Below are 16,919 nucleotides of genomic sequence, written 5' to 3'. Positions count from 1 at the left end.
AATCCTTGGTTTCAATCTCTCGTTCGGTTTCAAATAGCGACTCTGCTTTGAGCTCTGCCCGCATGAAGCGCTGGAGCACTTGGCTCAGAGCCGGGGCTCTGGCGGGGACCGGTTCCTGTGAATCAGCAAGCCTTTAAGAACAGAGCTGCGCTCCCACTGGTTTCAGAACCCAGCCACCACGTATGTGGATGTGGGATCCATCATCTGAAAACAGAAGTCAAAAGTCGTGCCGTATAAACGGCACGGCGGAATGTGCTCTTCTTTAGCAAATTATGCTTCACTCTTTGAGGAAATCAACCTTTTCAGCGTCTGTGCATGACACAAAGGGGTTGACTAAGACTACATGCAAGAGGAAAGGTGTGATCGTGTAGTTACTGTGTACCAAGTTACAGCTGTTAGCACTTACAGAGAATTACAGAGAACATTTTCTTAAATTACAAATGCCTTAATTCGTTCACATTAGAGGGGACACTAGGACCCTGCATTTTAGCCACTTTTCCGCAGGTGCAGAACGTACGTGCGTGTTGTGCATCAGCTGTAGCACGTTTGGTGTGATTGAGTGTACATATTCACAGGCAGCAACGGTGAGCTGACGGAACGTGATCCTCAGGCAATCGCAGTTGGAGACAGTTCTACTGTGTCAGTGTATCAGATTGGTGTGTCCCTAGCAAATTCTCCAACAGCTGTCTCCAGATATGTAACCTCAATGTGAGACTACACCGGGATACGCTGAGACTACATTACTGCTCCCAGCACTAAACCATAAACCTGTTCTCAGGAAGAACTTTCATCAAACTGGTGAAAGGTGCGTTTGAATCCCAGCTGCGCTTCAAGGCTGGTATTATTGCCAGACAGTGAGTGCTGAGGGCCTCACAGCTACTTGAGCAGGAAGAATTTCACAACGTGTGCAAGGAAATCTATAGTGCACCCTTCACGTCAAAATGGGGAAGTGCACCCAACCCACTAGTAGAGGTCAGGCTAGGGCCGGCGTGAGCTGGGAGCCAGGCCTTCTGAACACCTTGTCAAGGACCCTTATCCGTCTTCCTGCCTTCGTAACGAGAAGGCGAGGCTCATATGCTGTTTTATAATGGCTCGTGGAGGTTACTCCCACCACACCGACAATTCAATTCCATTTTGTGTCAGTCCACTCTGAAGCTTTTAGGCTCGGTGCCACAGGAAGCACTAGCTTGTGCACAGTGCTGCGTTTTAGGAGCTCAGTGATGAGCTGGGTCTACATGCACTGGAAACAGAAAAGCGAAAACAGCAGCCGTTGTGCACATTGGTGTGTGTGGGGGTGGGGGTGGGTATGTGTGGGAGGGGTGGATGTGATGCTCATGCATCACTGAGCAAGCAGATAAGAACAAAGCTTCATTGTGTGTGTGTGTGTGTGTGTGTGTGTGTGTGTGTGTGTGCGCGCGCCCCTGTCTAAGAACCATGTGACTGAGCCTTTCCAATATACACAGTGTTCCCGACCTGCTGCTGATGCGCAGGGAGTTCAGACTTCTACTTAGAGTTTAGGGTCAGATGTGTGTCATGGCTATATGTTTGAATATCCACATGAGGAACAACACAGCATCAGATGGAATACTGAAATATCCAAAGTGAAAAAAGTAAATAAAATCTGTTCAACTAAACAAAAAAACGTTGTAACTGCACGGTACGCATCTCAATGTCATTCCCCCTCCCTCAAAATATCGATGGGAAGAGTTGCGAGGTGTTGAGTGCTCCCTCGCTGTCCTGACGGGTCCTGGTAGTGTCGCGTTTCTGGCCACACCCATCACAGTGGCCACGCCCATCAAACAGAGTGAGTGACAGGTATGGGGGTTGGGAAGCTGCTCTCCCACGCCACCGGCAGGCTGGAGTGATGAACTTCAGGATAGGCCAGCACGCCACTAGAGACTGAGAGGCCACCATCCAGGCAAAACCAGTGTACATTCAAGGGCCTGCTGTGGGAAAACTCAGGCTCTTCCTGTTGTGCTGAGGGGCCGGAACGTCTGTCAAACAGCGTTGTTAAAGCTGGATTGCACTGGGTTTGTTTTGACTTATAGCAGAGCAGCAGTAACAACACCACAACAAAAAAGAGGCGAGGTCACTTGGGAGTCACAGCACACCGAGAGATCACAAGCACACACACCCACACACCCACACCCACTCACTCACTAGAGCTGCACCGTATGTGCTTCGCTCTAAATTAGGCCGGGAGCGCAGCAGACAGATAAACAAGGAGGAAGCGCCGAAGCTCGTGACGAGAGCAGGACGCGGGTCCACGAGCCTGTCTGCCAGCTCTCACGAAGCACCACAACATACCCGTTCCTGTTAAAGCCCAATGGGGCGATCGCAAACACAGGTTGCCATTGGGCACGGTCCTGTGACAACCAGATAAGAGTTTGCAGGGCAGAAAAAAGTTAGAACATAATAGTGTAAATCTCTCACACACACAAAGACGAGTCAAAAGCAGACAAAACATTTCTCCAGAGCACACGAGGGCCGTGCATGTGTGTGTGTGTGGGGGGGGGGGGGTCACAGTCTCCAGGAACACAATCGATTGTGGTCATACACAAAAGTACACATGGGGGGGGGGGACTGGTATATAAGTCCAGCTAAACACCGTACGAGGTAATACAAAAACAGACGAGTTAAACATTGTAGGTGTTTAACTCGTTCCTGGGTTCTCTGCTGTGTAGCATGTTAAAATTCTACAAATCTAATTTTCTCGTCAAGACTCATTAAACTTTGGAAGGGGTTGCCCTCCTCTGGAGTGCTTTTACCCAGGTGCAATGCAACCCATAATGGAGGGATGGTTCATTTAACACCACCCTGACTGCCAGCTGCAAGTAGAAGGATCTGCAGGAGAACATCTAGCACAAGCTGAGGCACACATGCGCTGACCTCCACCCTCTCAGACTGGCGACGGAGCTTTGCAGGACAAACCGCTATGACTTAACTGTGAGAAAAATGGAGAAAACTAAACAGCTAGCTCAGCGATCACGGATGACTGCGTGTGACCTAGGCAGAGGTTTTCTGCTCTGCAGAGCGGCAGTCTGTAAGCAGCTCTGTACGCCCTGAGCGGCAGGCAGTTAGGGGAATACCTTCAAGTACAGAGGTGGCTTAAGTACATATGCCAGAAGGAAACGGGACTTTTGGGGTTCGGTAATCCGCCGAAGTCAGGTTTGAGATTTAAGATGCCGAAACTTCCCTGTGCAAGGCATGCATCAAGGCCACGCCTATGAAAGCTTCCAAGGAACTGCATCTGTACTGTGGCAGGAAACACAGTTGGAGAAGATCTTTAACAAGAAGGGCCTTGGCTCGTAACATACGACGACAAGCATGTCAAAGGCGAGTGAAGCCGTGCCTGTGAAAGTATGTGTGTGTGTGTGTGTGTGTGTGTGTGTGTGTCTGACCGACCTCGAATTAAAGCAGTGAGCTTGGGGGAGGGCTCCTCTAGATTCCACTCATTCCGGTTTCCTCAAGTGGCCACGCTCAGAGTGCCAGAATGCCAGCACCCATGCGGGAACCCACGCAGTGTTGTGTGAAAAGGCTTTGCTACGCCCTTTCACCCAAACCAATTCACAGAAGAATCCGCATTAGAATCCGCATTAGCAAAAACAACCCAGAGAAGTTTCAAGCCCGCTAGGGGCTGGAGAGATGGCTAACAGGTCACCAGGAGCAAGATCACCAAGCTCCACTATGAGTTACCTCCAAGAGCAGATGTGGTGCAGGCCAAAGGCGATTCAGAGGTTCAACCTTTGAAATTATCAAGAACGTTTTTAGGACTCTCGCTCAAACACTGTCCAAATGGTAAAAGTCTAAGCTTATGAACAAGTTCACCAAAAGAACTGCTGGCACAGGAAAAAGTTGTGAAAAAGGTTGTGCTCATTCCAAGAAAAACAGAAAGACACATACTGCAGGTGCATGAAGCAAATAGCAGAATGTCCACAAAAATAAAGAGGAAATGTTGCTCGCAGCTCAGAATGGTTGGATTCAGATTATACGAATGGAATAAATTTGATCAAAACTTCTGTTGGACTTCCCTGATCAGTTTTGGTAGTGTTTGGGCAACATTATTTTTACAGAAACAAATTGTAAAACCTATTGATTTCTTATTGATATCTTTTTACTCACGTTATAGTCAGGGCACCAAGATGGCAGTTCTATATCTGCTGACAATGAAAATCACCATATGTAGTAGAGAGCGTAGTATTGATCCCAAGACACCCGAATACCTCCAAAGGGTGCAATGCAGTCAGACTGAGGCTAAATGAGAATAATACCTTTTGTGGTATGTGGTTCAAAGTTTCCTCAGATTCTACATGTCAGACTGAGTAGGATTTCAGGCAATGGACATGATTCATCCAGGGGCACTTCATAAAACTCCAAAAGAGGATTTCTCCAAAAGATTAAGCCAATTTCCTTTAGGAATGTTATTTTATCCCTTCTCTTACTGGACAGTCTTGAAATTTGGCTTCAATTATATGGCCATGGATAAAATACCCCTACAGGAAGATTAATCTGACAACTCTGTTGACTATTGATGTGTGCGTTTGTGTGTTCCCATGGGGATGACCACACATGATGCTCAGGCCGTGGCCATGCCTTTAGCTGCATTATCCAGCACTAGTGCTAATCCTGAAAGTCCTGACCAGGACATCGACAGAGGTTTCCCGTCTGGTGACGGTCCAGGGTCCGGCAGGCGTTGGGGGGAGCGTAGGGAGCTGTGATGCACTGCGCCGGCCCGGCATGGCACTTGGAAGCAAAGCCTCGACATTCCTCGGTCCGCTCTATTCTTCTCCCTTCCTGTCCACCACCACAGCGGGGAAGGACCGGCAAGGACGCGTGTGCACGTGTCAGCGTGCTGAACGGCTGCACTCGGACTCCGACCCGCTGGGCAGCGCCGGTACCCATTTCGGCTGCTCCTGGACGTTCGCAGAAAGCTGGGGGAGAATAGCAAGCTCACGACTCTCCCTGGCACATCGTTGGAGACACGTATAACGCAGATTGTTCAGAGAAGGTTCTCATGAAGAAGAGCTCCAATGATGGTATAACGGTAGTACGGTGGGGAAGACAGTGGAGAATGGGTTGTTTGATTAGGAGAGATCCTTTGATATTAAATGTTAAATCTGTGGTATGGCATCTTTGAAGATGAGCTGTCAAACGTTGGGAGAGAGTCATCTGAGGACTGTTGGTGCAATATGGAAAACAAGGTGCATGAGTGTAATCCTACAAGCCCACATTCCTGCTAGTACTGCTCTCACGTGGATTAAAAATCTTATGGACTATGAACCCGACATGAAAGAAAAATATGAGACCTTGTAAAACTGCAAAACCTGTGGAACAATTTATGTTGAGTTTCTCTTACAGATAACATCTTATATTTATTTCTCTTTGGGTTGGGTCCTTTTTCTTGACATTCATTGAAAATAATTGTATTTGTTCTGAAGCTCGTTGATAAAACATGTTTAAATAAGAATATGAGGCAATAGGTACTTTACACACCTTCCCACTACCCCATTATCATCAATGCTCCTTTATGAGAAGAGTGTACTTCCTGCCCCGAGCAGCCAAACACAACCACACGAATGGAGAAGGAAGCTCGGCCTATGGGGAACGCGCAACCCAAACATCAGGTGACCGGGTGAGCCAACTACCTCACCTAATTAACACCCGCTTTTGACAAAGCAACGCGACGGGACACATTTGATGCTGGCTATTTGCATAGTGCGCCGCACAATTTGAGTCTGCTGTTGCTAATCGAGGCAGGCTACTTTGTCTGAAAGCTTCCCCGAACGTGACGACCCACGTTTGACATGTCGCTCTCCCACACCTGGTTCCCAATCCCCAGGGCACTCAACCACATAGACTGAAACCACAGCGCACCAAAGTGGCAACACAGTCAAATGTGAAGGCAGTGTGAGGCAGGTCATTCCACGCTGGGTTTGGACACCTTCACACTAGTTCAGAGAACCCCGAGTAGAAGACGTGAGGAGGCTGACTTTTTGGCAAAAGTTTTCAGAGAATGCAACAGCAAAAAAAAAAAAAAAAAACACCAGTACATTTGTTCAAATGAGAGGTTTCCAAAAGCTGTCTGCTTCACAAACGTAGCTCAAAACCACACTCAGTTCAGGTTGTGAAAGTTCAGAGGGATAGAAAATGACATCTGAAACCCCCCCCAGCCATAGACCTGTAGGCGCAGCAACACACTGTGGAACTTTAGCTGCTGTGACGATAGGCAAGGCCGCCACTTTCTTTGTTAACACCTTTCCCTAGAAAGCAATGCAGGATGGTCAGTGATGAAATACACCAAGACAAGAGCCTGACTGACAGGTCTGAGTAGAGATGTCTGGGAATTTCAGAATTCCTAACGCTTAAGTTCAAGGAACTAAAAGGGAAGAATATAAACAAATACGTAGGATGGCGTGTACTGCCGTGTTTACTCTGTACACCAGACTTGACAGTCGGGAAAGTGGGTGACCTTAACAGGCACTCATCATTTATTTATTTGTCGTTTTAGAACTGTGGTGTTCAGAGATGCCCGACAGTTAGTGGCCAGACAGGCGGTGTGACCTCTCGAGGCATCAGAAGGAATACGAGAGGGGCATAGTTGTATTTAGGGACCCCTGCCGCTGGGCTTTCTTCCCTAAAGAGCCAATCACGTTCCACTTTCATCAGGTGGATTCTGATTTCCTTTAGCTGCCATAAAGGGAAGCAGCATCACCGCACACACGAGTCTGGAGTCCCTCTTCTTCCAAACGGTTTGATGAGGACAGCAGCTTTTAAGCTTAGTTAGGAAGAATTGCGGCAACTTGGACACACCAAATCGCTGCCGCTTTCGCTGGTCTAACAAAAGCTAGAGGTCTACTAAAGAGTTGTACTGCATTACCCACTTTATGAAAGCTTTATTGCCTCGTTGGTAAAAATTTAACAGCTCGGCACACTTCAGCTGGTCCAAATAAAAACCGACACCAAAGCTGACGGAGTTGGAAACGCCGAGGGTCTGGCAGCGGCAGAACGGGCCTCTCGTGCGTCTCGTGGCCGTGGAAACGAGAGTCTGTGGGGAGATTTGTCATGGCAAAGCTTGTGTGTGCGTGCGTCATATGAGTCGCCAGGGAGGATGAGCGGGGTAAAAGACCTGTGGCGTGTGCTCGCCGTGGTTCAGTCAACCTGCTTCAGTTCTGCTGACAGGACCTCCTAGGATACGGACCTCCCCTACCGTCTAGTTTTGCGGCCTTCAGACTGAACAGCGGTGATGGCAGTCGATCCGGTGTCACCAGTCAGACATATGAGCAGCACACTGGGAGATGAGCATGCGCCCATTGGCTGAGGCAGGGGGAGGCTTACTACTCAACTCTCCTCAACAAAAGCCTCAACCTTGGAAAAACAGACTCAGAAAGCTGTAAAAAATTCATATTTAATTATACGAGTTGTTTTGTTTTTTTAATACATGAGTTGCTTATGTAGCACTAAACTAGCAGAACAGCCATGACTAGCCTCACGTTATCTGACTGCAGTCAGGAAATGGCTCATGTTCCCACAACGGGTACGTGACACTTAAGACCGAGGTCGGTGATTAGACACTAGTGATTAGGCTGGCTTGACGCATGGGTCACATAACAGGACACCTGTATTTAAAGGGAAATGTTAAACAACAGTCAGCTTTCTGGACTGATATTTTTTTTAAACAGTGTACAAAATATTAATAAAATAAAAAATATGATTGGCTATATTAATATGGTACAATTGAAGGGAATTTATAGTGAGCCATCATATTAATAACTGTGGCACTTAGCGGAGACGTTTTTTCTGAACCTCTTTAACCATCTGTAAGTTTAATTTCTTTCTTTAGCCATATTTGTTTCCTTTAAAGTTCAGAGCTCATGACGTGAAGCACACTCACACACACACACACACACACACACACACACACGTAGAGAATCATTCATGCTGACACCTGCCATGGTATTACAAGCCCCTGGGAGTGAATCAAATGAGAGAGTTTTAATTATTCAGTCTGGACCATCTGTGCTCGAGCCTGTTTACCTTGACATATACCTGCATGGAAAGACCACACACAGGCACCAGGCCAAATACAAATAACTCCAAGCACTGTTGGATAACCATGTTCAGGGGAGCAAGCGAGAGGGTACCGGCGAGGGAGGAAGACGCCCACCAAACACCAGCCCCGCTCCAATTAGTTGGCCCATTGAGTCCAAGCGCATGTAGCCCTGGGGACGATCCACTCTGGGGATGAGAGAGAGTTCAGGGAAAGGCGAACCACGTTAGTTTGGCCCCGGGCTAAAAGCCAGCGGTGCCGGACACAGGTGACGAGGAGGTTCCGCCTTATTCCTGACGTCGCTGGGCTGAGTGGTCAGGGTCCAAACCACCCGCTCCGTAAAAGCGCAAAGCTCACACTTCTGGGGGCGTGGCCCGAGGCCGCGGAGGGAAGGGATGCGTGTCACGGCCTGCCAGGGGCCACAAACTGATTACCACGCCCGAGTGTGGCGGGACGCGAGCATAGGGCGGTGTAGTCCGGGTGGGTGCTGAGCTGGAAAAGCAGGTTCAGCCTCGTGGGTACATGATAATACTAGCCGTGTTCCTCTTCTGCGGGAAAGTGCATTGGTGCTTTAATGTACGTGTGTGACATGATTTCCCTGCAGCAAGGCCTCCCCGCTGTGAGGGGCCCATCGGGCGCTAATCCTCCCCCGGAATCAGACTCCCTCTGTGGGGCGGGGGCAGGATGTGTGAGGCAGCTGGCCGTCGGCTCGGACAAAAGGTGCCGGGCGCGCCACATTACCGGCCAGTTAACCGGAATCCCGGTAACCATCGCACACGGGCGCGCCGCAGGAGCAGAACCGCCACACACGCAGCTTTAACGTGACCTTAGCGAAGTCCTTGGCTCACCAGCAGGCCACTGGCCCTGCAATTAAATCCTCGTTCAACCGGTTTATGTCGTCGTTCACGTGACGCTTCCAGACGTTTATGCACTGCTGTTTTCAACAGGGCGACGGTAAAGCGGTCTTGTTATAAAGTGCGCATGAAGTCAGCGGCGGCCAAAAATGACCCGCAAAACAAGCTGTGCTGTTCAGTAAAAGTAGGGGCAAATGGCTTTACCGTTTTATTCTCGGTTTGCAGATAAACTAAAACATTCCTGCCACGCAACGCTCAAGAGAAACGACACGAAAGAGAAAGAAGTGAACGAGTCAGAATATCAAAAGAGGAGAGAGCAAGAGACAAATGGAAGAAAATGGACATGCGCAGGACGGGGAGCCGAGCCGAGCCGAGCCGAGCCGAGCCGAGCGAGGGGCGAGAGTACGGGTCTACCGCAGATCGCACGCAACAGCGAGTCTGATTTATGGAAACTGCTGCCCTGGTTGGCCGGGAACGCCCCTCCCGCTGACCACATGCGCATGCCCACACACACAGAAAAAATAAACCACATCTAAAGGAACGCCCAAAATAACAGACGGTTAAGTGTTAATAAAAGTGACCACAGACTTGGTGGCATTTTTCATTAAGCCAAGGAGTCTCCACTAGGTTCTGCTGAGAGAATGCGGAGCAATGACCATGCTGGCATTTGAACAACGTAGGACCACGAACAAAACGCAGCAAAGTTGGTTGCTGAATGACAGAAGAGACCGAACGGATGAGATTAATGACTACGGCCATGAGTTCTGTGTGTGGAATGCGGTGGGCTGCAACGCTTTTCGGCACGTTCTCGGTCGGTTTCTAAAGCTCGGGTCACAGCTTTCTCCTCGCAGAGCGGCCCGTGACGCACAGGCTGTGGATTCCACGTTTTCCTGATTTAGTGTTCCGTGGCGGAGGAATCTTAATGGGGGAGGCCCATGTTTACTACGAGCGCCGGGGCTCGGATTTGATCCCTCCTTCCACGACCAATCAGAGGGACTTGGAGCCCACGTTACAAATAAAGAAATGAAAACTTCAAGTTCGGTTCGGTTTATTCGTCACATACATAGTCATACACAGTATAACACGCAGTGAAACTTAAAGAACAATAAGACATTATTTGTTCCGTCCAACTCGTTCTCTGCCTATTTCAGAGCAAGCGTGCAACTGCTGATAAAACAAAGCGTCTTGACCTTGCCGATCCGCAGCAGATCTGAACTCTTAACTTGGGTTCATTTCACATCTGACGGAACGCAGGAAAGGCGTCTCCGAAGCATCTTAACTGCAGCGCAGACCAAACGCTGCACTCGATGTGACGAACCCAGCGGAGCACCTGTTCCTTAAAAACACTTGCGGCAACGTTACAGGACCGGCCAGCGACAGTATGGCCACTACGGTAATATTCCGTGACACCAGCAGACATGAGCATGTCAGGAGAGGGGCGAGACTCATGGATCCAGTGGGAAAAAACACTTTTCCCTTGGAACTGCACGCAACAGGGTCTTTGGTCGCAAAGGAGTGAGCGCTCCTCTTATTGTGGGGTTGTTTAGCCAGCTTTTCATGCATGAACAGACCCTTAAACTGCCACTGGGAAGAGGACAAAGACATTGTTGGGAATGTTGGGAAGAGGGAGCGAGAGTGTGTGTATGTGTGTCCTATCTCAGGAACATGCATTTCACTACTAAACAAGTCTAGGTGAGACATGGACAATATGTGTGCCTTTCATCTCTTGAACACACCTACAGTAGCACACACCAGCGCTGCACGTTCTGCTCACACTGGTGTTACATCAGGAAGTAAGACTGTAGTTCTGTAGGACTGGCAGCAGGAAGCGCTTCCATCCAGGCTAGAGTGTCATAACGTACTTGTCTGATGGGCAGGCATCTGCTGATCAGGTGTGGGAAAGAACAAATGAACCTATAAAAGATGTGTGACACTCTTCTCAAACTCGTTCCACAGGCAACGCAACCACAGTTCCCCCAGGAGAAACGCAGCCTTGAAAACACACTGCACATTCTGCAGTTATTAGGCCACAGGTATTCGTGCAGTAAGAACAATCGCTCTCCAATAAACATCTGGGGCAAAGCATTTCTCTAATAAAATATGATGAACTAACTCATCAGCACAGAACAGTTCAAACATTAGCATCACTCCGAATCCAGAAAGCACCTTTCGTTCCCGCCAAATTCCACCTCTGCAGAGTCTGCAGAGTTTGCAGAGTTTACTATGCCCTCTTGGGAAACAGTAGCTCAGGGACCTTTCATGCATTCGTTCGGATTTGACCGTAATTTGTAATGGATTTTTGCTTTAACTATAAGACCACGAAACATGTACTGGGGGAGGGTGGACCAACAAGAACCATCATTTTAGCTGTAGAGTACACTCCACTTCATTGTAAGCGCGATATTGGCCTTTACAATAGCGATATCGTTGAAAGCCATGATATGCAAATGAGCCCTCACAGCTTTTTTAATTGCATGCTGTGAGCATTCTGACCAACCTCGGCTGTTCCAGATGGGTGTTCTGAATCATGCCACTCGTGATCCAACCAATTCTAGTCAAAAATAAATAAATAAGAGAATGAATGAATAGAAATACTGTTCTAGAAAAAGCTAATATTTAACCATGACAAATCCAAAAAGGTTCACCAGCAGACTTTTCATATCACAACTGCAATATAGTAGCAATATAACTGCAATCACTGCCGCGTGGTACTGCCCTTCTCACCATGGAGCACTATGACAGCTGCATTGCATGCCTGCGCTCACCTGCAAAGTTTACTTTGTGCCACAAGTCATAAAAGTCAGGGTGCAGCCAATAAACAATGTTCAAACGGCATTTAAAGAATAATTGCAGCTATTCGGCACATATACCTTCCACTTCCATGCTGGATATATATACCATTAAGGGTAAAAATTAAGAAAAAATATCCACAGGGATTTATAGTATATTGGTAATAAGCAAAAGAAATGGGGGGGTGCAGAGTGTGATTTTAATGTTTTTATTTGTACAATTTCAACTGGTTTCCCCGTCGGTACAGTGACCGTATGAAGCTGTTCTGACTGCTGATGAGTACCTCCACAGCAAACACTTGCTTGTGTTTACCCAGCATGCCACTGACCTTGGCCCCAAAGCTAAAATGAAAACCATCATTTGGCTCATTTGTAATTTGAGTTTTTTACTAGATGAGGAAAGTCTCCCCCCAACTGCAAACATGTGAGTCACGGCTGACAAAAAAAAATGCACAAAGCAAACAAAGCCAGCACAATGAGTCTGTACGTTCAATATGTGCAGTTGGGTGGAGGACGTCAGGCAGGCTGAAAGAGCTTACTATGTAAGCTGTCACAAGATCTGACGCGACTGTCAACGCTAAAAGGGCCCACCCCCCCCCGCCTCCTGCCTCACAAACAAAAAAGTGCCTCGGGGCAGTTGTAGGAACCTCCCACTTCCTGAAACGAAGGCGCTTTACCTGCCACATGCAAGACTGACAGCATGTCACTAAACCGAGCTGACCTGCAATGACCTTACCCAAAGCTCCACCAGATGGTGAGTGGTAGGGGGTGTGCGGGTTTAATCCCGTTAGCAGCCGGTCTTGTCCCCGACTTTGGGGATAGGTGTTCGCTGGGCACGGTGGTGGCTGAGAACAGAGAACTCGGCGAGGAATGACATGGATTGGGGATTGCATAACGGGCAGAACCAGAGATGCACCCCGAACGAGAGCAGGAGGGCAGAAGGGAATTCCTCTTCAGTTACCCGGCACAACTCCCGGGGCTGGATCGGAAGGAAGTGGAGTCTAGTGCTAAGACTGCCAGCCACGTTTCCATGGAGATCAGTAATTGTGAGGGTCTCCTAAATAAATGGTCCAGAAACAAACTGAGGAATGTATATGAGCGTAGCCATATATCTATGTATCGATCTGTTTTGAATCTTGTAATACGAGGTCGTACCATAGCCACTTGAAGCCAATGTGATGAGATACAGCCCATACCAAGCAATCGCCCAAAACCACAACCACGGTGAAGTTTCATCAGTGGTTTTAGAACCAACATGCGATGTCTAATTGCAACAGTCCGAGGAACACAATCATTTTTGTTCATTTTACTTCAGCCATTCCTAAAATGTGATTATAGTTATAGGCTGATGGGCATCTGTTACCCAGGTGGGGAGCCCAGAGCGCTGGGCTAGGCTTCAGAAGATACACTAAGGGCAAATAAAGCTCCATCTGCTCCGACTGATGTAGCCAGCCAATGGGTGCACACCCTGGCACTCAGACAGTGATCACTACTCACCACAGCCTTGGTGGAGGAAGTCACGAATTAACTACACATCCACTGCCACCTGGGTCCTCTGAAGACTCAGGCAGACCCTGATGGCGTGGCGTAGCACGTCTTGAATATACGTGATCATTTGCCATCGACGAGGCATGCTTCTGCAGGTATATATTTAGCACATCATAGATGGAATCCACGGTGGACCCGCATGGCATGGCTGCGTAGTGTCGTTAGGCCGCAGTGTGTCATTAGTCCCGAATGACTAGCCGCGACTGGTACGAGCAGCTAAGATCACCTCTTGCACCACATGGTAGAAGCACCACAGTGAGACTCACCATATGGCACTGGTAGAGGAGCCATGGCCAGGTTCTGACCAGAGCAGCAGCTCACGGCTGCGTTCCACCGGGCGACGAGGTACTGATCGGGTGACTTTCACACCACTTCTGCGTTCTTTAATCTATGCTTTTCCAGCAAGATGCCGGAACAATAAAAAAAAAACAAAAAAAACAAACAAACCCTTGATCATCCCTAAAGAATAAAAAAATGAAAATGCCCATATAGTAAAACGGAGCATGACAAATTAAACTGCCCGAACTCCGTGCTATAGTTTTATTATCCGCTTTCAAACTGATCTCAAATCTCACTCGTTCTCTCCTCGCTGCAGGGCCTCCTCGGCCCGTTGTCTACCCACTAAACCCGTGAGATCTGATCTTCCTGTTTGCACCAGGGACGACACTTTATCGCCAGCGTTTATGGTGCTGTTCTGTCCGAAGCTCGCTAGCTATCCCGCCGGTCTATAAGCGCCTTCCTCCTACCCCGTCCTGGCAGACATGACCGGGAGTGCAGACTTTAAATGTTGTTAATGTTGTGCTCGCAACCTTCAGCCAGCTCTTGCTCGGGGCACTAACGACATGCAGTCCTCTCCCCAACGGCAGCGCACAAAAAGTCTCGGGTGAGCCTCGCTGCGCTTGGTATCGACACGGCCAAAGACGCAAAGTCAACACGGTCCTTCACAAATCCATGCGCACACCCACCTACTTCCCCAAAGACACTCTAGATTAAAAAGACACGACAAACGGAAGTCAGTGCACGGCAGAAACGTTTCAAATAGCTCCAGCAGTGGCTCCTTCAGTTCTCTTCCTCATAAGACTGTTACAGACCCGAGGCAGCGGTCCTGCCCGACCCGCTCCTTCAAACAAACCTCAAAATACTCGGCAGTAAAAGCCACCACCAACCCGGGACGGAACGGTCAGAAGCTCGGTACGAAGGGCTCCTAGCTCTCACCTTGGGCAGCTCTCGGAGCTGGTTGGCGTCCAGCAGCAGCTCCTCCAGGCTGCGGCTGTAGCGGTAGATCTCGTCCGGCACGCTGTGCAGGGAGCAGTGCCGCTTGTCCAGAGACTCGACGTGGCGGTTGCAGCGCCACAGAGGGATACACTTCAGCATGTCCGCCCAAGATCAGACCCTCCGCATTGGAGATGCTGGCGGGAGGAGGTTCGGGTCCGTAGGCGTGATCCTCCCCGTCCGGGACAGGGCTCCCGGGGCGTGTAGCGCAGACACTTCAGCAGGGGCGAGGCAGTGTGCTCATTGCATGCAGAGCCAGAAATCACTACAAACTATTTTAGTTCGGACAGATGTGTTGGTACCGCAAGGACAGCTAGAGCTCACATCTCCTAACAGGCCGTTAAAATAAGTCAAACCCGCGGTGTGCTGCTACACCGGCGGACCAGCTCGAGTAGCCAGCGAGCGAAGCAAACGCGGCCAGGCTGCGGGAAGATCTGAGCCAGTTTCGGCTTTTGTATCAACCGCTCCGGGCCATCACCCAACGCTCGGACCTCGGGGATTCATTCGTGTTTAACTAATTTATTTCCACCTGCGCTGAAGACACAATCGCTACAGAGAACGCCGTCCTGTAGCGACTTCAGACACTCCGTGCCGAGACCGCCGTCCTGTAGCTGGGCTTTTGCTGGGGAAACAACGACGCGCCGCTCCAGCTAACCGACCAGCATTCAACGACAATGTCCAGATTTAACCAGCCAAGACTTCCAAAAAGACCCCAAAACCTCGCGATAAAACAACACTAAGCCAGCTATGCGATTAATAAAACCGTAAACGAAACGCTAGCTGTTTGGCTCGGAGCGCAGCGGCAGGCCGGGCTCTCGTAGCGCGGCGTTCCTGCAGCGCCAGGCCGGGTGGTGTACGGGGCGCTCGGCTCGGCGCAGCCGGGTAGAGGACCTCTGCAGCCCGCGACGGGAAGTCCGAGACGACGCCAGCAATCCGGGGAAGGAGCGTCCACTGCGCCGTTATTCATAGGGCAAAAACGGAGCCATGCGCCAGCGACACTCCTGCCTACATTCGCCAGGGAGTTTCCTGCTTTGGTAGCCGACGCTCGGGGTGTTAAACTGGCTTCTCGCTCACCAACCCATTCGCAGCTCCGCCTCACGGTGGGACTGCGACGCGCTCCTTGCGCCCCTCCCGCACACACGGGGCTTCACCCCGCCGAGATGGGGACACCTAGCCGTCTGGAGGACTGGGAGCACACGCAGCGGTGCCAGTCCTCCAGTAGACGGGGACACCTAGCCGCCTGTGGGGCCGGGTAAACCTCTTCTGAGTAGGTCGGAACATTTTGGCAACGTTCAGGTATTGTTTTTCAGACATTCTCGTATGCGATATTGAAAATAGTGCTTAATTATGATGAATATTTCTACTGTTATTTCACAACACAGAGTGACCTGCTGTAGTGTGCGTCACTGACCACGTATACAAAGTCACCAGAGACGCTTGTTATACAAGTGCGCCTCCTACTGGTTGTGTTTGTGCGCTACCAGTATAATAGAAAGATCAACACAATCCACCTGTTTCAATGTGATATTTGACATTATACATTTGTAAAAGTTGGGACTCTATGAATAGTGTTCACGTTTCCCTCTACTTAAGACTGGGAAAATTATGAACCTGAAGAATGACTTGTATTTTTATTCCAACGTTTACCTCCGGAGCTTAACGAATTCCTGTTGATATGAGAAGCGCTTTATTCCGTGGGGAACGTAGAGGGCAGCTTCCGCAACACACCCCTTTCAGTATTTGAAATGGAGTAGCAAGGCATTTGCAAATCCGAAGTCCACCCTAACTTGTTTCTTTTCCCTTTTCTGTTGTTTATATATTTTTCGTTTTATATTTTTACTACACGATCCCGGCATCGATCTCGTCTCGGGGTAAGAAGGGCTTGGAAATTGTTTGAGACCAGTAGTCGCCTGCCTCTGAGGTCGGTGGGAAGCTGATTGTTTTACACCATTATTGAACACCACGACAGCTATTTAGCTAACGTTCAGTAGTATTTAAAATAAAAGTTTTGCCTGTTTATTCACTTTGCAAACTACTAACCGCATGCGTTCTTATTTGCTTGCTGGAGCGTACGCTTGACTCCTCAGCAACGTAAAAGCAGCTTTGTAAAGTCATCAGTATCAGTATTATTGCATATAGTTTGAAATATTTTTCATGGTCCTGCACCACAAAAAATATAGCTAATAGTGTTGGTCATCAAGACCAGTAAACGGTGGGTAACAGAAGAGACCTAACAGAACCTTTCCATGATGGGTTGTTGGGTATTTTTGGTGTTCATTGGTTTGAACATTTAAACAGGACCCAAGGACAGACTGCAAAATTATCTATCTGCTCGTTTCATAAAAATGAGTATATTAACGTTTTCTTGGTTGATATTCAGTTGACTTGATTTAACTTCTGAATAAGTAG

General features: G+C 48.9%; 1 protein-coding gene across 48 annotated transcripts in view; it reads right to left on the bottom strand.

Moving 5' to 3' along the window:
• The window catches only part of scrib (scribble planar cell polarity protein), a 63,645-nt gene extending 48,067 nt beyond the window's left edge, over positions 1 to 15,578 (bottom strand). For 9 of the 48 annotated variants that reach the window (XM_081695135.1, XM_081695136.1, XM_081695129.1 and 6 more), the window contains exon 1: positions 14,454 to 15,575. In XM_081695135.1, the coding sequence (XP_081551261.1) occupies positions 14,454 to 14,612 (159 nt within the window). In that variant the 5' untranslated portion in view covers positions 14,613 to 15,575. Of the gene's footprint in view, positions 1 to 14,453 lie in introns of all 48 variants that reach the window. The other 39 variants (XM_035519778.2, XM_081695130.1, XM_081695139.1 and 36 more) reach the window with 8 other exon arrangements.
• Between the last annotated feature and the right edge of the window lie 1,341 nt (positions 15,579 to 16,919).

This window comes from Electrophorus electricus, chromosome 13, assembly GCF_041902795.1.
Source record: "Electrophorus electricus isolate QZ-2024a chromosome 13, ASM4190279v1, whole genome shotgun sequence".
In the NCBI taxonomy this organism is placed as follows: domain Eukaryota; kingdom Metazoa; phylum Chordata; class Actinopteri; order Gymnotiformes; family Gymnotidae; genus Electrophorus; species Electrophorus electricus.
The sequence above is the reverse complement of the archived record's forward strand: the minus strand, read 5'-3'. Positions and strand labels throughout refer to the sequence as shown.